The sequence below is a fragment of the Fusarium poae genome, chromosome 3 (genome assembly GCF_019609905.1).
Source record: "Fusarium poae strain DAOMC 252244 chromosome 3, whole genome shotgun sequence".
NCBI classification, from domain to species: Eukaryota; Fungi; Ascomycota; class Sordariomycetes; order Hypocreales; family Nectriaceae; genus Fusarium; species Fusarium poae.
The window spans coordinates 25,071-47,149 of NC_058401.1; the positions used below are offsets into that span (position 1 = coordinate 25,071).

Genomic DNA, 22,079 nt, shown 5'->3' on the forward strand with positions numbered 1-22,079 from the left:
TGCACGGCAGACGTTAGTGCAATTGGCAACCGGCGGCGCCATTAGGAAAAGGGAGGTGAAGGGGAGAGAAGAGGAGGAATGACGGCAGCAACAGGAACGATCATGAGGATGAGGATGACAATGACAGCGCCAATAACAATGACAGCAGCAACAACAACAGCAATAACGGTAACAGCAGCGATAATACAATATGGCCACCGCCGCAGAACATATTGCCCGCCATTCCGTGGTCCAGGATCGAGGATAGGCATGGCGAAAGCGCGTTGGAGCATTCATTTTACAGGATGAAGCCAACCAGAGTTGGGTCATCAAGGGCGACAGGTGGGTGCAAAAGCAAGTTGCAGCAAGCAAGGCCAAGATGGAGGCATGGATCGCCAAGCCGCACAATGAGGCGTGCCCGTACCGAGAAGAGGCAATCCGACGGTACAGCCGTTTGATAGAGGAATTCAGGTCACAGTTGTTCGTCGCGATGCACATGTTGGGAGGCCAGCCGGCACGGTCCACCGAGATTTTGGGGATACGGATGTGGAACACGATGAACGGCGGAGTGCGCAACATATTCATCCACGACGGCATGGTTTGTTTCGTCACGATGTACCACAAGGGATTCCGGCAGTCAGGCAAGGTCAAGGTCATCCACCGGTATTTGCCACGCGAGGTAGGTGAGTTGTTGGTGTGGTACATGTGGATCGTTTTGCCGTTTTGGCACACAGTCCAGGTTGGCATGAAGCAGCAGCAGGAGAAGAGGCGCCGGAGTGCATTTTTATGGGCCGACGAGATTGTCAGCAAGGAGGGAGGGAAGGAGATGGATGGCGAAGGAAAAGGAGGAAGAGGGGAAGAGGGGAAGAGGGGAAGAGGAGGAGGAGGAGGAGGAGGAGGAGAAAAAGCATGCAAGAGGGAAGATAGAAAAGGAAAAGCAGTAGGCCAGGAGAGTTTGGGGTTGTTAGAGGAGAGGGAAGAAGAGGCCGTATTCATGCAGTGGTTCCGCGAGGCCAAATGGGGAACGACCGGGCAAGAAGGGCAATGCAACGATACAGCAACATGTTTTCCGGTAAACAGATCAACATCAGCATGTGGAGGCATATGGCCATCGCCATCAGCAACCGGTATTTAAACAAGGCGTTCGGCGAGATCGACGCAGGCGGCGGTGGCGATGACGACGATGACGGTGGTGAGGATAGTTTGGTGGACAGCATCCACGATTTGCAGGCCGGGCACGGTTCACACATAGCCGGGTTGATATACGCCCGGTTGTTCGGGCAGGGAGATTTAAGCACGATGAACAGGCGGGACGGGTTCCGCAAGGTAAGCATGCAGTGGCATCGGTTTTCGGGTTTGGGGCCGAGGACCGTGTAGAGCAGTTGGGCACGAAGCGTCCCCGTTACCCGTTCGACGAAGAGCGGGAGATGACGAGGCGCAACAGGTTCGGCCGGTTGCACAGAGTGGACATGCAAGGGCAGTTGAAGCAGATGATGGGGGCGACGGCAGCGTTCAGGGGCAGCAGGAATCGGTCATCCGGGCCGTGGCGCGAGGCGAGTGGCCCATCGTGCAGATCGCACCGACGGGTGGCGGCAAGAGTTTGACGTTCATGTTGCCAGCATATTGCACACCGGATGGGGTGACGGTAGTGGTGACGCCGTTGGTAGCGTTGCAGGACGACATGGCGGTGCGTTGTTCCAAGTTGGGGATCGAGGCATACGTATGGAGAAGTCGAGGGGTGATACAGAGAGCGGCATCGTTGGTGTTTGTGACGCCCGAGTCAGCCGTCAGCAAGGGATTCAGAACGTTTGTCGAGCGGATGCACGGGCAGCAAAGGTTGGACCGGGTCGTGGTGGATGAGTGCCACACGGTTTTGCAGTGCAGCAAGGGGTTCCGACCGATGATGATGCGGATAGGGGAGACATTGCAGGATTTCGGCGTACCCGTGATTTGTTTGACGGCAACGTTGAAGCCGAAGGACGAGATGGCGTTGTTCAGGGTTATGCGGTTCGTGCCGGAGAGGGTAAGGATGTTTCGCGAAGCGACAGGGCGGAAGAATATCGCGTACAGGGTAGAGGTGATTGACGACACGAGAGAGGACATAGCAGCATACCGATCCGGCCGGATTCAAAGGAGGCAGGCGAATTCAGGCCGGAAGAGGATCAGGGCGAATTTAGATGGTGTTATCAAGAGGAGCAGGGCGAATTCAAATGGTATTGTTATGATCAGCAGAGAGAGCGAGGCAGAGTTTAGTGTTCAAGAGACAGAACAGGAACAGGAACAGGAGGAGGAGAGCGAGGAAGATGATCAGGTGATGATTGAACGGATATGCAAGTTGGTGAAAGAATGGACGGCAGAGCATACCGAGGGCAAGGTGATCGTATACGGGGGGACAATCAAGCGAGTGCAGATGATTGCAGACGCATTAGGATGTGTAGGGTATTGGCGAGGGGCGGGGACGCAGCCGAGAAGGCAAGGCGGGTGGCAGAGTGGATGAGTAGCCGGGGAGGCGAAAGCGGATGGATGGCAGCGACAAACGCATTAGGGTTGGGGTCGACGACCCGAACGTGCGGTTGGTGGTGCATGCAGGGATGCCGCGGCAGATGGTTGATTTTGTGCAAGAGAGCGGACGAGGGGGCCGGGATGGGCAGAAGAGCGAGTCGGTGGTTTGCATCAGGCAGTCGTGGTTGGAACAACAGAGGGAGAAGAGGGACAAGCAAGAGGGTTACGGGTGGCAGCAGCGGCAGGAGTGGGATTGGGATAAGGATGTGATTGAGTTTGTAGACGGGAACCGATGTCGACGAGAAGTGTTGGATCGAGAGATGGACGGCAATATCGACCGGTTCGGATGCGAAGAGGATGAGGAGATGTGCGATGTGTGTTGGGAACAGCAGCGAGCAAGAGATGTAGACGATGCAGGGGTTGAATTGCGGTTTGCAGCAGAAGAGAGGGCAGACGATATGGTAGAGCAGGAAGAGGAAGGAGGAGGAGGAGGAGGAGGAGAGAGAGAGAAGAAGGAGGAGGAGGAGGGAGAGAAGAAGAAGAAGGAGGAGGACAAGAAGAAGAAGAGCAGGATTATCAGCGCAGTCGTCAGTTCATACGGCAGGCAGAGACAGAAAGGAAAGTGCAGGTGATGGAAGAGGCCCGAGAGGTGGCCGAGTTGGAGGATATATTGGCAGAGTGGGCAGGGCATTGCGCCGCATGCAAGGTGTTGGGAGTAGAGGAGGACGAGCACGAGATGGAGGCATGCCCGTATCGAGAGGAGGAGGTGTGGAGGAAGATAGAGCAAGGCGCAAGGCAAGTGGAGGAAGAGATGATGGGAAAGAAGCGGTTTGCGGCGTTTTCGGCATGTTTCGGTTGCGGGATACCGCAGGCGTTTTGTGACAGATGGGTGGCAGCAAGCGACGACGGGCGATTATTCCGCCGAGCAGAAGGGAGAGCGTGTCAGTACGGTGGAGGATTGATTTTTAGGATCATGGTAGGGCAGAGTGCACGGGAGGAGGCATGGTGGAGGAGGGAGATTACGACGATGATGGGGATATAGAGGAGGGAACAGAGTGGGATTATATCATGTACGGCAGGTTGTTTGCATGGTTAGGGGAGTTGGTCGAGTGGGGAGGACAAGCAGGAGGAGGGATAGAGGCGAGTCGGTTGTGTCAAGCGGTTACAAGGATAGAGAAGAGGTGGGCGGCGAGGATGAGATTATAGCGGTAGGATGAGTATTTGTAAAGATGAGTGTCATGGTTAGGGGAGGGATGAGTGTCATGGTTAGGGGAGGGATGTGTTTCATGGTTAGGGAGGGATGTGTATCATGGTTAGGGGAGGGATGTGTATCATGGTTAGGGGAGGGATGTGTATCAGGGTTAGGGGGAAAGATATACATAAGGGTTAAAGAGAAGGTAAGCAGTTTATATTTATTAGTAATAGTAGTATTTATATATAGGAAATAAATAGGTTATGTATTTAAGATTTTATATATATAATAATAAAGATGAAATAATTATAGTTAAATATAAATATAAAAGGATTTAAAAGGATAAATAAAGCAGGATTTATATAAGATTATAAATAAATATAATTATATAGTTATTAAAAAGGAAAAAAGGTATATTATAGTATATTTCCATACAGTTATAAAGATATAAAAAGGATATAAATAAAAATAAAAGATATTAAAGTAGTAATAAAGTATTATAATTGTTAAAAGATATTAAAGTAGTAATAAAGTATTGTAATTGTTAAAAAGATAGAAATAATATAAAAGGTAAGAAGAGAAGAAAAGAAAAGAAAAAGAGAAAATAGAGAGGAGGCAGTATAAAAGCCGCAAAAGAAGTTATTTTAAAATATATAGTATGTCACGGGCTGAGTCCGGCGGTACGGGTGGACAGGGAACGCTTCGGGCGTAATAGGTTCTATTGCTACGGATAGGCACTGCAGGCAGGTCAGGCTCTATTAACAAGACGTAGCTCAAGGAGCTACGTTCAGGATCTGACTGGCGGTCTAACTAAGGTTACGGCGATAACGCTATCGCCACGTGATCTGATCCACTTGTGGCTCTAGGGTAGGTTGGTCTGACTTCGAGCTGTGACACTTTAAGTATAATAAGTTCTATTACTATAAATAGGCATTATAGGTAAATTAGGCTTTATTAATAAAATATAGCTTAAGGAGCTATATTTAAGATTTAATTAGTAATTTAATTAAGATTATAATAATAATAACGTACATGATAAGCGGGTGCAACAGACAAGCGAGTGCAACAAAAATCCCGCAATTTACATCTTCTCAACTTAATCAATTAATTTTCAACCACCAAATATGCCAGACCCAAATATTGAGGCTAGGATTCTTCTTGCACTTCGTGCCCTTCAAAATGACCCAAAATTAAGTCTCCGACGCGCCGCAGGCATCTACCAGGTCCGTTATTGGACTTTATATCGCCGACAGAAGGGTATCCTTTCTACGCGTGATTCTATCCCAAAATCACGCAAACTATCTGATCTAGAAGAACAGATCATAGTTCAGTTCATTCTCGATCTGGATTCGCGAGGGTTTCCCCGCGACTGCGTTGTGTTGAGGAGATGGCTAACCGATTGCTCGCCGACCGCGAGACGCCGCCTGTCGGCAAGCGCTGGGCCTCTAACTTCGTCAAGCGACACAAAGACCTCAAGACGCATTTCCCCGTAAATATGACTACCAGAGAGCCAAATGTGAAGATCCGACCATTATTCGCAACTGGTTTAGGCTCGTAGCAAATGTAATTGCGAAGTATGGCATCCGACCTGATGAAATCTACAACTTTGACGAGACTGGCTTTATGATGGGCGTTATTGCGAGCGGAATGGTCGTCACAGGTGCTGAAAGGCGTGGAAGACCAAAATCAGTGCAGCCTGGAAACCGGGAATGGATTACAGTCATTCAGGCGATCAATGCCGAGGGCCAAGCGATCCCGCCGTTCATCATAGGTGCGGGCCAATATCACCTCGCCCACTGGTACCGAGAAAGCAACCTCCCGGGCGATTGGGCTATTGCGACGAGTCCTAATGGCTGGACAGATAACGAGATAGTCCTCGAGTGGCTAAAGCACTTCGACCGGTGTACTACCAAGCAATCAAAGAATCGCTATCGTCTCCTGATCCTCGACGGACACCAAAGTCACCACTCGGTCGACTTTGAGAGATATTGCAAGGCAAATAAAATCATCACGCTTTGTATACCGCCTCATTCGTCTCATCTGCTGCAGCCTCTTGATGTCGGGTGCTTTGGCCTGCTTAAGAAGGCTTACGGGCGAGAAATCGAGCATTTGATCAGATGCTCCGTAACCCACATTTCCAAAACCGAGTTCTTGCCGGCTTTTTACACCGCCTACCAGGCCACAATGACAGAGAAAAATATTAAAGCAGCCTTTAGAGGAGCCGGACTTGCTCCTCTCGACCCAGAAAGTGTAATCTCGAAGCTCGATGTGCAGCTGCGGACTCCAACGCCTGTGGAGGAGGTAGTTAGCCCCTCGACCCCTTGGGTCTCAAAGACCCCAAAGACTATCCTTGAAGCCGACTCTCAGCTTGAATATCTTGAAAAGAGAATCAAAAGGCATAAAAGTAGCTCTCCAGAGTCAATTCTAGAAGCATTGAGGTCTTCTTCCAAGGGAACAAAGATAGTTATGCATAAGGTTGCCTTATTAGAGGCCAGGGTCCAAGATCTTGAACAGGCAAATAAGATACTAAGCCGGCGGCGGAGGGCAAAAAGAACCCGGCTACAGAAAGGAGGGGTGATGACAGTAGAGGAAGGAAGGCAAGTAATTGATCAAACGGATGTTGATGCGCAGGCGGTGGCTGGACCATCGAGAAGTGGTGGTCAAGGAGGGCCTCCGCGAATGAAGGAAAGGCGCTGTGGAGCGTGCGGCAAGACAGGACATAATGCAAGGACCTGTCAGATACTTGTCGCTATGTCTATGGAAGAATATAGCGATTAATTTTACTTAATTAATAGTCTGTTGTGTTTTTATTGCTATTTCTATCTGAGATGTTGTGATGTTGTGTTGCACTCGCTTGTCTGTTGCACCCGCTTATCATGTACGTTACCCCTATACTAGCTCGACAGCGACATGAAGTCGTCCGGACTGTCACCCTGCTTCGAATCAAGATTTTGAGGTGGAGGTATGGTCAAAGATCCTTCTAAATCCTCAGCTAATTGTTCAACAGTAGGAATCGTTGCTGTCCTCGAGCAGTGTTCAAGAGCCAATGCAAGTCTCATGTAGCAACAAGGGTCATGCATCAAAACATCCTGCCAACTAGTGATTCTCACATTCTCTGGTAAATATCGAGTGATGAGTTGGAAATTCGTGCTGATAAACTGTATAGTTCCGCCGAAATGGTCCAGGCCGTTGTAGCGAGCTTGGTATTCTTTCACAGCTCTAGTGAGTATGCAGAGACGATGGTATTGATCCGTCAACTCGACTTCGGGACAGGATCGACGGGTGATTTTCAAGTCTAGTACTTGCATCAAATACGGCAGTGCTGCAAATGCAGCGCTGATTGAGTCAGCGAAGCGTTATCCATCGTTTTAGCAAAAGTTACTCACATGCCAATGTAGAGGTAAGGCACAAGACCCAGCTGCATAAACTCGATGATGCAATTCGAGATGTCTAGAATGGCACTCTGAATTCCGTGGGCTGCTCCAGACAGATCCGAATAAGCAGACAAGGTCTCATCTCCAGTAGCTGAAATAGTAGCTGAAATACTTATACGTAAAAGGAGTTCCTGATGGCCAGCGCACAGCCTTGCAGCACTTCGGGCTAGATATTAGTCACTCGAAGAACATGAAAGTAGCGTAAGTGAAACGATTATACCTGTAGCTTATCCTTATCACCCTCGTGAATGCCGCCAGTGGCGGGTGCTGGAAGCTCGTGAGAGTATTTTGGCTATCATCTAATCCTGGAATATCGAGCATAGCTACGTCATGCCACTGTTTGAGTGAATTACCACTCTCTTCGAGTATCACCATAGCCTCTTTGAGTTGTTGTAGCGGCTTGGTCTTAAGCTGTTGGGGACACGATTCCAGTAGGAGAATATCCGTCGCAACCATGCAAAGCTTGAGTGCATGCATAAGGCGAACCGTAAAATGTTGTTTAATTTCCGTCATTTGTGCTTTCGACCAAGGCACATCGTCCTCGAACCAAGTATGACTCGGTAACGGGTACTGTTTGGGTATTAGAAGATCCCGCCTCTGTCCTAGAGCTATTATTCTATCAAGGAGAATGCAGCACCACCATAGTCTGATCAGGGTGATCGAGTCTGCCTTACGAGACGCAATAGTGGAAACTAACGGAGAACAACATATTGTTTCCACATTCGCTTGCTGGGCATGTCGAATTGCAGTCCTGAGCCAGATCGTGTTGGATCTTATACTAGGGCTGTCGATTTTGGCGACTTTAATTCTGGGCGAATATGTTTGGAAAGAAAGAAGAAGAGCACTCTGCCCCAGTATTACCGGTGAGGATTCTGATCCAATATCGAATAATATCTATTAAGGATTCGAAACCATTAGCTGTCCGTGCTTGTGGTTGCAGAAAGAGAAGAGTGGAGGAAGAATTTCACCTTGGCTTTCTTGTAAAATCCAGTTCGTGCATTCCGCACGTTGCCATAGCCTAGAGATGCAGCAGAGGCCGGGGAAAGGAACTGATGTAAGAAAAGAAATGTCAGATGTCAAGGCATTGCAGTCAGCCAAGCGAAAGATGCATACTTACACCACTGGAAGCAAAGAGAGCGCACCATAAGAGTAGAAGTGGAGTTTGGCTCTTACAGACGCCCCTTCTTGCCTGGGTTGAAAATAGCTACACCAGAACGACTGATCATCAAGAATAGGGAGCAGGGGATGGACATAGAATAGGTAACGCCTGATGAGTTCATCTAGCAGGAGTTTACTTGGGAGATGAAAGCAGCGCTGCGTTTGCAGATAATGCAAGTCCTCCGACGAAAGAGTTTCCATATTTCCGAGTTTAATAAACCCATATTCGCGAAAGTCTTGATAGCACATATGTGATTCTGTAATAGGTCTTGGTATTTCGGTATCTTTGGTCATAGACTCGCGAGAGGCGCTATGAATGTTACTGTAGATGTATGCTATTGGTGAATGAGCTTCAAACCACATGAAACTGGGAGCTTGTAATACACACTATTGGATGAATCCATGTTTATGCCTTCAAAACTTCCAGAGTCCGGTGTTGTATTGGGATTGTTCGGCTGTTGTTGAGCTGTCTCGAGTGGCTGCGTGGCTTCAACCGCAGCGTATGTTCCTTGGTTGTCTTCAAGAGGCAGAACCGTTCTGTCTAGACAGGGAATTTGGCTACAGATTCTGAAATTAGAACTGAAATATATAAGGAACATTGAGAGCACTTACCGTCTTGACTTCCGTTCAGCAACAAGGCATTCTTTCCCATCCAAGCAACAGTTGGTACATGGAACTCCACGATGCGATGCATCACATCTTACTTTCCTTGTCCTACACGGCAGACACGCTCTTGTTGAGCGTGTTGTAACTGGTTGGTACTGAATGCTTTCTGTCATTTTCTGTGTTGGTTGGTTGGTTGGTTGTATTCCTACTCGGTTTTAGCCGCTTTTAACAGCAGCCATGCCCGGCTAGTGGGGTTTGGCCGACAGCCGAGACGCGCCCCGAATATTCATCCGTGCCGCCCCACTTCGCCAAACATCAAACGATACAACCGTGTTGTACGTACGTGTACTGCGTACGTACGGCACGACCCACAATGTTCCCAACGAGGTCATTTGTGGGCCATATCTTACAAGTACGGAGCTGTACAAAATCTCTGCCATTCTCTCCTCAATGAGGGTAGCGTCAAAAGATGCCGCCTATTAAAGCTGACGCGGCCTTCGTTTAGCGACAGTTTATCGACCTTGGCCGGTCTAACTGCAAGAAAAGCAAGCGATACAGGTGCCGTCACTGCCAGAAGGAGTTTGCAGCGACCTCTGTTGGGAGGCCGAAAGAGCACCTCGCTACGTGTGACAAATGGCAAGCTAAGCAGCGACAAGAGCGTCAAGCTCGAGATAACGCCAGCTATCTTCCCTCATATTCTGAAGCTGTACAAGAGAAAATAACGGAGGTCGGAGTTCAGCATATCTCTCAGGACCAGAGTGGCGCATCAATCACTATCAATCACTATGAAGGGGATAATGAAATGAAATGGCTGCTGATTAAGCAGGACCACAATGATAATGATCATTGAAGGGCAAGGAATGAAATGATAGTGATTGAAATGATTCAATGAACGAAACATCCCGGCCATACCTAGTGAGCGCGATTAAGTCTAGGCTCATTCTTCTGCCACCACATCCTTGAGCAATCCGTCATAATCGTCCAGCAAACCCGCCTTTAACCAGGACCTCACGGTTTGCGTTACGGCAACTGTTTCCGCCTGCAGCCGGCAGCGTTTGGCCGACACCATGTTCCCACAGGAAGAGAATACCCTCTCGCACTCCGCCGCCATTAGAGGCACAGAGAGGATGTCTATAGCCATCCGTGTAAGACGTGGGTATTCAAACCTCTTGTTAAACCAATATAAAAATGGGCCAGAGTCTTTCTCAACAGGACCGGTGAGCTGTAGCCACCGGTCGAGCTCGTCACCCTCATTTCCCTCCAACCGCGCCGTGGTCGTTGACTTGAAACTGTCCAGGTACGAAGAGAACGAATCTTCTACTTCCTTGGCCCTCTTGATTGGACGTAGCTGGTCATAGTTGCCTCGTTCAAATTGGACCGGCAATTGCTTGTACTCCTGCCAGAGGCCGTCAATGAGTTGCTGAGCTTTTCCGATCCAACCCGGCCTCTCTCGATAAGCCCTATGAAGGAAGTCCCACCGAATCGCCGGGTGGAGGACAGTTGCGGCATAGTAATTCATATGTCAACTCAATCAATCAATCACCCCAATCAAATCAATCAAATCGTCAAATTCTTCCTTTCAATCAAATCAAATCACACATTTCTAAAGTTGAAATAATTGACATATTACATATGTATCATGTGATCGTCTAATCTCGAGGAAAATCCACATCTTCTCGAGCCACTACCCTATACTAGATAGTTGCAGATAGGAGTCTACTCTCAAATAGCGGGGTGATTAGCGGCAAAGCTAAGTGTCTGCTATCGTGATCTAACGCATGACCCCAGCGCGCGTATGCAATGTGGAACGCGTTTTCCAACCATGTCGCGCCATCAAAATAATCCCTTCTACACGTGGTTGTCGAACTCGCCACTCTCCCCGTCGCCAGCTGGCTTTCCGCCAACAAGATTGACACCTTGTCCTACACCTCCTTCTTCCGTCTTCTCACGATTGTCTCAGCCTAAAACGGTCGCCAAGCAGTTGGAAGAAGCAGCCGTTGGAGCTTTACCTCCCAACCCGACCATTGAGAATCTGCCCAGGATTACCTGGAAGAACCGTCGCTTCGTCCAGGAGGATTTGTTAGCTCGAAAAGGTGCAAAGGGCAGGAAGAGCTGGATTAGGTCGCACGGGACCTTCCTAAGGAATGGAATATCTGTTGGAGCATTTTGAGGACTGGAAGGTCTTCTATAGTGAGGTTACGGAGGAGACGACGGGAGAAACTCAAGTGGATGCTGCGGAGCGGATTGTAACGGCGTCAGCAAATTTCCGAGAGTCCAACGGTCGGCCAAGCCGCGTTCGCCGTCTCCCTGCCCGCTTTGAGGAGGATGAGGTTTACGCGCTACCATAGCGGAGTCAACCTCCGAGATTCGTAGAATCTGCCTTACCGTCGCATTCTCGGGCTGATTATTCTACGGCGGAGAAGCGATCAGCGTCCGAAACGTCGCAAAGAGCACATTACCAGCGGACCATCGAGCCTACATTCGGGCATCAATCAACAACGGGTGGAAGAAGCTGAATGAGTATTATGACAAGCTCGGAGAATCTCCCTTGTTTGCGGCAGCAATCATTCTTCACCCGAGGTTCGGGATCAGCTGGTTAGAGGCGACTTGGGTGTCTGAGAAGCAACTCGCTTGGGTTCGTGATGCCAAGGCTGGAATCAAGGATTACTTCACCCGTTGGTACGACGCGAACCAGGGACTGTGCGAGGAAACAACGAAGTACGACGCAGCGCCAAGGACGATGGGTCAAGAGGATGATCAGTACACTCAGTGGATTAATAGCAAGACAAAGAAAGCGTTTGCGACGGGTGGCAGTGTCGGCGAGCTCGAAAGGTACCTCCGTCTCGAGCCACAGGATACGCAGGATGCTATCCAATGGTGGAGAGACCACAGGGCTTCGTTTCCTTCACTGAGCAGCTTTGCCCTGGATGTCTTTGCTATTCCAGCGATGGCGAGCGATTGTGAGAGACAATTCAGCCTAGCGAAGCTGACGTTGACTTCTCAGAGGCTCTCGATGGGCGCAGATACATTGGAACATGTTCAATGCCTCAAGAACTGGGTCAGGCAGGGCGGAGTAAGGTTAGGTAGTTGGGTGGGTAGCTGAGTGTTGGTGTACACGAGGGACTTCGGGTAGGGGTCTCCACTCACGGAATTGAAAAGGGTATCAATCAAATCAAACAAATCAACTTTGAGCTCGAGGGCTGTCAATCAAATCAACTTTGGCCCCGAAGTTGATTTGATTGACATATGATGAGCGCTGGGATATCTACAATCGTATTACAGATGCTAGACGAGAAGTGTGTCAAGGACAAAGCAGCATTAACGCACTTGCTGATCAGCTGTTTAGAGAAGGATTTTGGAGTCAGTTCCAAACCGGTCCAGACGGTCGAGTCAAAGCTGTTCTATTTGCCGGTCTGAGCAGCCGGTTTGAACAGCTGGAAGACTTTCCTTCCAGTTTGACCAAATGTATCACCTTTGGTCTGTTGGATGTGACAAACTACAAATACACTTCATGCCAGCACCAATCTCTCTACCCGAAAATCTCTTAATTAAATCTTAAAGAAAACTCTCCAGTTGTCGCATACCATGCAGCAACGTACTGCTTATTAGCATCTATGGCTTCTCAGGCTTCTGAGATATCAGCCTCAGGGACTAACAACGCTTCTATAGGCTCGTTTGCATCGAAACTTTCATGGAATTTCAATGCCTTTTCTACATAGATTATCCCGAAGAAACATCTCCAAGCTGAGCTTGGCCCGAAGCGCAGAAAGACCAAGGGACACCGTGCTTACGTTTGTCTTCACTGTCAGAATCCTCCATGGTCAAATCGAGTGCCTGGCAACGCTATACACCATGCAGAAACGGCTCACCGAGCCCTTATAAGAGCAAGCGAGGCTGCTAATGATACTCCTAGTACATTTGCCTCGGGTGTTTTGTCTGGCGCTATCGATTCGTATATCGTCTCTCGTCCTTCGCAGGCTGCTCTCCGCAACTGTTTTAATAAGCAAGCCTATATTGAGGCAGTTGTGGGGCTTCTAGCGAGGCGCAGGCTGCCCTTTTCGGCAGTTGAGCACTCCGAACTGCGAGATCTGGCTCTGGCATGTAATCCAGCCATCGGGGACCTTCTCATCAACGATCGAAAGCAGGCTATGGGCTATATCAACTCGAACTACTCGTTATACAGCTCACAACTTGCCGAGAGGATTCAAACACAGTCGAAGATACACATATCTTCTGATCTCTGGACATCGCCACATCGCCATGGCGTACTCGCTGTATGCGTTCAGTGGGTCGATGAGGACTTCAAGCTTCAGAAAGCATTACTAGGACTGCCAGAGTGCAAATACGGCCATTCTGGTGCTACGCAGGCTGAGTTGGTTGCCGGTACGCTACGGAAGTTCAACATTACTGCTCAAAGCCTCGGCTACTATATAGGCGATAATGCTGCATCAAACGAAACCTGTTTAGAGGAGCTATCAAAGATTTTGGAGGCGGAATCAGGTGTAAGTTACTCTTAGCCGCTAATAGAGCTGTAGCCTATACTGAGTTATAGTATAGGCTGAGTACCCTCACAAACGCCGCAGAATCCGCTGCATCGGCCATATTATCAATCTCGCCTTACAAGCATTCCTTCTCGCTCGCTCAAAAGAGGCTCTTAGAGCGGCTCTAGAAGCTACTGCCGATGAGCCCGGTTCAACTATGCTTGAGGAGTTCTCGCAGCAATTACATGAGCTGGATCCGGCGGAGATTGTGGCACATTCGGACACCACGACGCATCAAGAACAACGGCAGGAGGAGCGGCAGGAGCAGCCCACGAGAAAACTTACACACGCGAGAGGCAAGCGAGCCACAACTACGCATCAGCAAGCCAGCAACGTCGATGAGCGCTTCGCTGGCTGGCAAGGCATTCCAGCGCTAGCAAAGCTTCATGCTCTTGCAGTCTATATACGGAGCTCGGCTCTACACAACGATCAGTGGTACGATGCTGTAGGTAAGCAACTAGGCATCGATAATATCACGAGGTGGTCCTCATGGCATAGAGTGATCACTGTTGCGTTAAAGAAGAAGCCACAGATCATCCAGTTTACCGCTGAACATGATAATGATCTCGAAGGCAATACTCTTAGCAGTAGGGATTGGGAAATGCTAGAAAGAACGCTAGAGTTCCTTCAACCTTTCTATGAGGCCACGTTGGAAGCTGAAGGCGCTATGGCATCAATCTCACAGTCACTTGAGCTGCTGGACCTTCTCCTAGGACACTGCGAAAAGTGGAAGGTATATGGCTAAGTTTTACATCTTCCTGCTCTATCTATAGCGTATACGGCATGCTAATCAGCTAACTAGGCCCACTACTCGCAGCCGAGCAATCGCGATGATCGTATAATTCACTCTATCAATATGTGCTGGTTCATACTCGATAAGTATTACACTATGACCGAGGATGTCCCCGTATATGCCGCGGCCCTCCTTCTCGATCCTTCTAAACGCAAGAGCTATATTGAAGAATGTTGGCCCGAGGAATGCCACGAGTGCGCGTTTGCCGCCGCCCGTTGTCTCTGGAAAGAAGAATACAATCACGATGTCGAGATACATCTCTCAGAGCAGTCTTTGGCTGTGCCTGCATTATTAAAGCGAAAGAAGGATACGATGCTCTCAAAGATGCGCTTAGAGGTGCGAAATAAGACGATGGCGAGAGCACGGGGCAAGGATGATTTCGATAGCTTTATCTCAGAGGCTCCTATCGCACTTGCAGAGGATACTACGCCCCTTCAATGGTGGTGTAGTGAGGACGTTCGTACAGCGTATCCACGGCTTAGCCGCATGGCTATCGATATCTTGTCTGTACCAGCAGAATCAGCAGAGCCAGAGCGGACCTTTTCAGGGGCTAGGCGCACAGCTAGGTGGGATAGGTTACGATTGTTGATTGAGAACATTGAGAAGATTGAGTGTATCGGCAACTGGCTGCGAGAGGGACATATTAGACCGTCAGCTGAGGGTGGGATAGGCCTCCCGTGTGATCCAGAGGCTATAGAGGGTGATATCTAATAGCGAACAGGCCAAACGGGAGCGTTTGAGAAGTTTTCGGGCTATATAACTACACCAATAGATTCCTCTCACTTCACTGCAGTAATTAGCTTGGCATCACGTGAACCCTTATATGAATATGCATGAATATGTTATATGAATATGTGTTTTGGTAGATAAGTTGAATATAATATGAATATAAGAAAATCGGTGTGAATATTCATATAGCCATGTATGGTGTTATAGGTACCCTACAATCCTACCAACATAAACCTAGTACGGACTAGTTTATCCCTTGGGAAACCCAACCGTCACAGAGGATCGTTATGAGACTATTGCTCTTGCTGGGGGTGCGATGATGGTGGACGGTAGTGTTCGGCCGTGGAAAGCAAATGTTGTGGCTGCGATACGAAAGGTTTCTGAGGCTGTGCGATGCGATGCTGAACGGGTTGGTGGTTCTGAACCATGGCTAGCTGAGCTTCCGCTGTTAGGTATGCTGGCTTTGTAGTCGGTTGGTGAGTATAGAAGCCATCCTGGACCATGGGGCTCGGAACTGAAGTAGCAGAGAAGGTGCTATGACTGCTCTGGATCCACGTTGGAATTCCTGAGGCGGAATAAAGCATCTCCATAGTAGGTTGTTCCACTTGTTGTGATAAGTGGTAGTGAGCACGCAAGGAGCTTGTTATTGTAGCAGCGCCAGGGTTCTCTTGCTCGGTTACATAGTATGCCTGGCGCCATATGGCGGCGGCTCGATGAACAATTTTATCGTGAGCCTGTTGACCGGGCACTGTATGTCCGTGATACTCGTAAGGGACAGTGGTGGGAATTCCATGTCTGTGAGCATAATGGGGTGGCGTATGATGACCATGAACCGGAGACTCGAAGTCGGCGTATGAGGATGCATGAGGGAGCGAGCTGTTGTGGACTAATTGGCCCATGGAAACCACGTCGTGAGGCGACGAGGTCATGGAGGAGTGCTGGGGAGTTGAGGGGACTTGGCCATGGTGGCTTTTCTGCAAAAGCTGAGTTCCACGTTAGCAAGTGGTTCATTTAATGGAACCGACACAACCCACCTTTTGGGGCAACCATCGTGGGCACATTTGTATGGACGCTTGCCAGCGTGTATACGTCGGTGCCGTGCAAGACTCGAAGACTGCGTTAGTTAGTTAGTTAGTTTCTTACCAGTCACTCGACGAATTGCACTTACATCAGAGAACCGTTTGTCACAATCAATGTGTTGACATGAATGGGGTTTCTCCCTGTATGTGTCCGAATGTGAACAGTCAGCGCGCTTCGCTGAATGAACCTCTTCCCGCATCCAGGAATAGAGCAAGCGTAAGGCCGTTCATTAGTATGTGTGCGATAATGTCTTTGCAAGTCAGATTTTCGATTAAAACTCTGTCAGAGGTCAGCAAGAAAGGTCGGCACGCGGACCCTTGAGCAACAAACCTTTGTGCACGACTGCCAGTCACACTGGAAAGGACGGGTAGTGGGTTCGTTCACGACCAATTCCGTGAGTGCCATGATTATTCTTGCCAAATATTAGTGTTCCTTTGAGGCGTGCGTGCAAAACAGTGCAAAGTGCGAGTAGTATGTAGAAATTAGGCAAATCGCTGTCAAGCTACAGCATAATTCTTTTCAGACATTCGCTTATTGACCGTTGCAGGGCTCAAGATTAGTTAGACGTTAAAGGCACCAGGTTTAGAAAGAATAAATAAAAATCATGAGATTGATGCAATGACAAGTAGTGAACTTTGGGTAAGGAAATGTTGAAGATTAATCGAGACAAAAGACAAGTAGTAGCAGTGTTCATTACGCCCGGGAGAACGGATCTCAGAGGGCCTGTGTCTATGCTAAACTGTTTACACTTCCCCGCTATGCATCCTGGCCACCCAACAGAGCCCCACTCTCAATGAATAAGATTAGCGATCTACAGAACACATGGCAGCAAGGCCTCAGCAGCGAGGGGCAGCCCGAGGTTAAGACGACTGCGGAATCGAACCGGCTTGGCAAAGTGGTAATTGAGCTAGACATACTTAGATGGTTCATGCAGAGTCATATAACGTATATGATAAGCGAGTGAGCCACTATTGTTAGATTTTACCAACTAGGGTCGTGTATCCACTTTACGCGCGCCACCCCTTTTCGCGCACCAACCGAGATAACTTCAAAGTAATGTAACTATTTGATAAGCGAGTGTCGCGTAAATCCCTCACCTTGCATCATCACTATCAGATGAACTACTTTTCAACCCAAAAACATGCCAGAGGCTAATCAAGAGGGTAAAATCCTTCTTGCGCTTCAGGCCCTTCAAAATGACCCAAAACTAAGTGCCCAACGCGCTGCAAAGATATATGAAGTCAATCCCCGTACATTACAACGGCGCCGACGTGGCATTCGATCACGACGCGATATTATACCAAATTCGCGGAAGCTGTCTGATTTAGAAGAGGTCTTGAGTCGATAAGTGTCAGATATTCAGGTGAATTATTGTTGTTGCTGCTGCTACTTGAGGTGTAAAGCAAGCTCTATATGTCTTTTCTGTGCTATGTGGAATCAACTAGAAGCTGCTTGCTAAGCCTGTGGCAATAGGTGGCAACTGTCATCTTTGATGACAATAGCCTTTTCAAGCTACTTCCATGAGCTTCCTTTTGACACTATTCAACAATACGTATTATTGAAGAAATGGCCAATCGACTCCTTACTGATCACGATGCATCACCAGTCAGTGATCGGAATCAGGGATGGACATCTTACGAACGGGAATCGAATCGATAGATTCATTCGATGCCAAGTCTTACGAATATCGAATCGAATTTCTTGGCGTTCGATTCGATGCGAATCGAATGTGGTGTTTCTCATTCGACATACGAATCGAACACGGCACATTTTATTCGCTATCGAATCGAACGGGCCCAAGCGTTCGATCGAAAATCGATCGATTCGGTCGAACGAGTGACGCGGCTCGTTTTAGCGTCACTTCTTGAACCCGTCAACCGGCCCCTGGCGGTACCTGACGCGACCGAGCGTGATTTGTCGTCTTGAAGGCCCAGGGTCCGTGTAGGTGCTAAGATGTGTTAGTGTATACCGGTACATCTAAACCCCCGAGATTTACAGGTCAGAATAGGTATCGTGCAACTGCAGTAATCATGCTTGGCCGCAACCCACAAACGACTACTTTCTAAAATATCAAAAGTAATTTATTGAATGGGACCATTTCCCAATTTCCACGAGGACTATGTCAAGCGTGGGCGAGGTTGAAAAGCGAATCCTCGTGGCCATGAAATGCTGTTTAGGGGTTACTTGACTTGCGTAGCTGTGGAAGAATACGTGAGTACCCTGGTATCTTTCTAGCACATTGGTATAGGGTAGGCCCGTCTTGCAATTACTCCCCATGAACATCCATCTAAACACATGCTGGTTTTCTGTAGATTGGAAGTAATGCAAACAAAAACTGCTCCATTTAGACATCTCCCTCAAGAGCTTTCTATCGGCGTCAGTGTTCTCACGCTCAGAAGACCATTTCGACCTTGAAGTCTCACATGTCTGTTGCATCTTCAACCTGTATTGGTCGACTAACTGTCCAGACCCAACATAGTTATTCCCCGCTTTGGTCACAGGAACTTGCGGCCAAACCCAGCCAGCCCCTAGGTGGATGTACTAGCGACTTCATAATCCTCCCGCAGCTGCGACCACTTACAGCATTAAAACTACGCCCTCACCGCTACACCTCACGTGGCAACACGACGAGCTCCGGCCAGCTCAAACGAGCTCAAGAGCCCATTCAGAGGCGACGCCAGGATGGAACGAGACGGGCCAGCGCGGAAGGAAAGTTCCAGTTGTGTGCCTCGGTGGTCTGTGCACGACGACATGAGCCAATAGGGGCACTTTGAAACCAGATGACCAGGGACCATACCAGACTGAACTTGAGTGACAAGACCTTCGATTTCATTGGTTGCTAGCGCAGGTGTATATAGCACCTGGAGAACCGTCGAGCACCAGTGATTGAGCCAAGAGGCGTCTTCGCGTGGGTAGTCGGACATGGTGCGCGAGGTCATTATTCTCATTGCTGGCGGATGCCCCCTTTCATTCGTACAAGACTTAGCCAATGTAACGGAGATGGCGACCTGGGATTTTTTTTTCGTTTTCGCGTCGACAACGCGCGTACATACGCGTTATGCTGGCCTCACTGAGTTTTGCTGTCATGGAAGCGGTATAAATAAGTTGGGCACCGGCGAAGCCTCGATGACTCCAACCCTCCTCTACAAGCTGGCTCGATTCGCGCGACCGACCTAACGTCACGATGCCCGAACCATTCTCTTCAAGCCGTCCCCCATCGATTGGGTCAGGCGCAATGGAGTGCGTCGAGTACTCGTCTTCGCCGCCTGTGTCTTCTCCAGGAATCTCGTTACCAGCGACACCATCACTCCGTTCTCGCGGAACGGCTGCCGACTTTATTCAGGTTGATTGGACACTTTGGGGCCGCCAAGAGTGGGCCAAATGGCCCGGATTCGAGCGCTATACTGGCGGTCAGGACACGAGGGCGTGGTGGCAGCAATATGGGTATCGTGTTGAGGACCATTCCACCTCGCGGCAGGGCAATAAGCTCAAGTGGATCTGTGCCGACTGCTTCGCATGCTCGAATCCGAGTATAGGGGTGCCGTTGGGCCGGTAACCGAAGTATTGCGCAGCGCTCGATCCCAGATGCATTTCTCCTTCGACGGTTGGACATCCAAGTCGTACACTTCGTTTCTTGGGATCAACGCTCAATTCATTGATAACCACTTTGTCCAACACCGAATCCTCCTTGGCCTTCGACCTCTCTCGGGCAGACACAATGGTGCTTCACTTGCTGATGAGGTCGCTGATACGCTCGCATTCTGGCAAATCAACGACCCGGACAAGATTGGCTACTTCACGCTGGACAATGCTGCCAACAATGACACCTGCATGGACAGTCTTGCCTTTGAACACGGCTTCTCACCTGAAGAGCGACGGATTCGCTGCGCTGCGCATATCTTCAACCTCTGCGTGCGGGCAATGCTATACGGTTCGAAGCGGGAGAACTTCGCGGCAATCATCGCTGCGGATGGTGACGATCAAGATGACGATGAGGAGCTTGTTGATCAAGCTATCGACGAGGCCCTGGATGTAGAGATGGAAGACGGCACGGACGAAGACTTTGAAGCGAACACTGCCGTTGGTATCCCAGAAGAGGACCTCCTATCATCCCACCCAGCTCCGGAGGAGATCAATGGAGCCACTTTCAGGGAGTACAGCCAGAACGGCGCCCCAGGAATGCTTCACAACACCGGGATTCAGCTGCGAGCGAGTCAACAGCTGTACGAGCAGTTTCTTCAGTCTCAACGCAAGGAATCTGGCCATGAATCAACACTACACTGGGTCTTCAACAATGCCACCAGATGGAACTCGGACATGCGGATGATGGAGAGGGCACTTCGTCTCCGCTCGGCTCTCAATACCTTCTTCAATGACGTTCAGAACCGTTGGGAAACTGAGGGCCTTGGTGACAAACCGAAACCGGCAGTTCTGCAATACCGCTTAAGCGCGTACGACCGGAAGGTTATCGAGGTACTTGTCAAGCTTCTGAAGCCTTTTGAAATCGCCACCAAGCAACTTCAGGGCGACGGTATTCCCGGCGCGAGGTTGACGTGTGGTAGTTTCGATGAATACTTCCCTGTCTTCGAGATCCTACTTGACCACCTCGAAGGTGCTATCGAAGGTACAATCTTTGAAGAAGTTGAGGATCCAGTGAGCAAGGAGAAGAAGGACGTCGAAGTCTCCATCTACGACGGGCTCGATAGCAGAACCCGTAGATTGCTCAAGGTCTTTATCAAGCTCGGATGGAAGAAGCTGCACAAGTATTATAACCGTCTGACTAGCGCTGCTTATGTCGGCGCTGTTGTCTTCAACCCGGCGAAGAAGTGGCGCCTTCTCGATCAACTGTGGTCTCGAGTGCCTTTTCGTAAGGCTAAGAGTTGGCGATTAGAGTACGAAGCCAAGCTCAGAGAGATCTGGGAGAGTTACAGGGAACGCGATGTTGACTGCGAAGTCTTCGCTACGTCTGACGAGGCCTCAATGGATTACATTGAGCGGAGACTTGCTAGGAGTGTAGCTGGGCCGCCATGCGCCCAGGGTTCGTCCTTGGCAGCGTCCAGTGGCCGCAAGAGCACCCGGAAGACGAAACACACGACAGCGGGAGCGACTGCCGATGACGAATATGCTCGGTACTGTGCTGAGGATGTTGTCAACAGTCACCACTACAGGAGTAGACCGATTGACTGGTGGAAAATCAACAGGAATCGGTACCCGCGGCTGTCTCTGATGGCGATTGATATGCTCACCATCCCATCGTCGTCTGCGGAGAGCGAGAGGACGTTTAGCAGTGCAGGGCGTATGACGGCACCATTGAGAAGCCGGCTGAGGAGGGAGATAGTAGCGATGGCTCAGTGCATTCGATCGTGGAGTAAAGCTGGAATCTACACGCCTTCACTGCCGCTGGTTAGCCTCAGTGATGATCAATGGGTTGACGCACTTGCGTCGCTGAAGGGACGAGTGACATTTAATCTGCCTATTACCTGTCTTGCACAATTGAAAATGTTCTGCGACGCCTCATCTACAGCTGTGATGTTCTCTAAAACCCCTCTGCATCTCTTACCCTTCGTAAGATGTCCCTGCCTGCTTCTATAGGCTTACAGTTCACAAGACATTTTAGGAGTGAGAACAAACACAAGGAATGTTCAACAACTCGCGCATACAAAGAGGTTTTCTCGGTCACGTTAGGGTCTCAAGCAATGACTCTAACACGATCCGAAACCCAAAATACTTTGAACACGCTGCAAAAGTCCACGATCCACACACCCCGGAAAGCTACACTGCGGACAGCTTGGAAGAGCAGCTAGCGGATGCTCAAACATAGGTTTGGCTTTAACAGCTACCCTGGAGACTAGGTGTATCAGACCCAAGTCTTTCACGCATTGAGCCTGCGGACTTCAGTTGACGGGGCTTTAGTATGCTTTGATTAATCAGGTGACACAGAGCTGATGGCGAACAATTCTCTAGGTAATAGCGAACCATCGCCCCTTGTCGAAGTTCCTTCCATACCCCGATCATAGGCAACGGCAATGGTTGGTATTGGCCCCAAAACCTGTCACGTTCGCATG

General features: G+C 49.4%; 5 protein-coding genes across 5 annotated transcripts; 1 reads left to right on the forward strand and 4 right to left on the reverse strand.

Moving 5' to 3' along the window:
- Positions 1-1,491: 1,491 nt before the first annotated feature.
- On the reverse strand, positions 1,492-2,082 carry FPOAC1_007367 (uncharacterized protein; the record flags this gene model as incomplete). The annotated part of the gene is made up of 1 exon (XM_044851835.1): positions 1,492-2,082. The coding sequence occupies one exon, from the start codon at positions 2,080-2,082 to the stop codon at positions 1,492-1,494; it is 591 nt and encodes a 196-aa protein (XP_044704505.1).
- A 488-nt stretch (positions 2,083-2,570) lies between these two features.
- FPOAC1_007368 (uncharacterized protein) lies at positions 2,571-3,523 on the forward strand (the record flags this gene model as incomplete). Its single annotated transcript, XM_044851836.1, has 2 exons — positions 2,571-3,068; positions 3,110-3,523. 2 exons carry the CDS (start codon positions 2,571-2,573, stop codon positions 3,521-3,523), a joined length of 912 nt encoding a protein of 303 aa, XP_044704506.1.
- A 3,044-nt stretch (positions 3,524-6,567) lies between these two features.
- Positions 6,568-8,959, reverse strand: FPOAC1_007369 (uncharacterized protein; the record flags this gene model as incomplete). Its single annotated transcript, XM_044851837.1, has 6 exons — positions 6,568-7,009; positions 7,060-7,266; positions 7,328-7,677; positions 8,281-8,600; positions 8,654-8,806; positions 8,878-8,959. 6 exons carry the CDS (start codon positions 8,957-8,959, stop codon positions 6,568-6,570), a joined length of 1,554 nt encoding a protein of 517 aa, XP_044704507.1.
- A 6,268-nt stretch (positions 8,960-15,227) lies between these two features.
- FPOAC1_007370 (uncharacterized protein) lies at positions 15,228-16,419 on the reverse strand (the record flags this gene model as incomplete). The annotated part of the gene is made up of 4 exons (XM_044851838.1): positions 15,228-15,917; positions 15,982-16,048; positions 16,103-16,293; positions 16,345-16,419. 4 exons carry the CDS (start codon positions 16,417-16,419, stop codon positions 15,228-15,230), a joined length of 1,023 nt encoding a protein of 340 aa, XP_044704508.1.
- A 2,207-nt stretch (positions 16,420-18,626) lies between these two features.
- On the reverse strand, positions 18,627-18,938 carry FPOAC1_007371 (uncharacterized protein; the record flags this gene model as incomplete). The annotated part of the gene is made up of 1 exon (XM_044851839.1): positions 18,627-18,938. One exon carries the CDS (start codon positions 18,936-18,938, stop codon positions 18,627-18,629), a length of 312 nt encoding a protein of 103 aa, XP_044704509.1.
- Between the last annotated feature and the right edge of the window lie 3,141 nt (positions 18,939-22,079).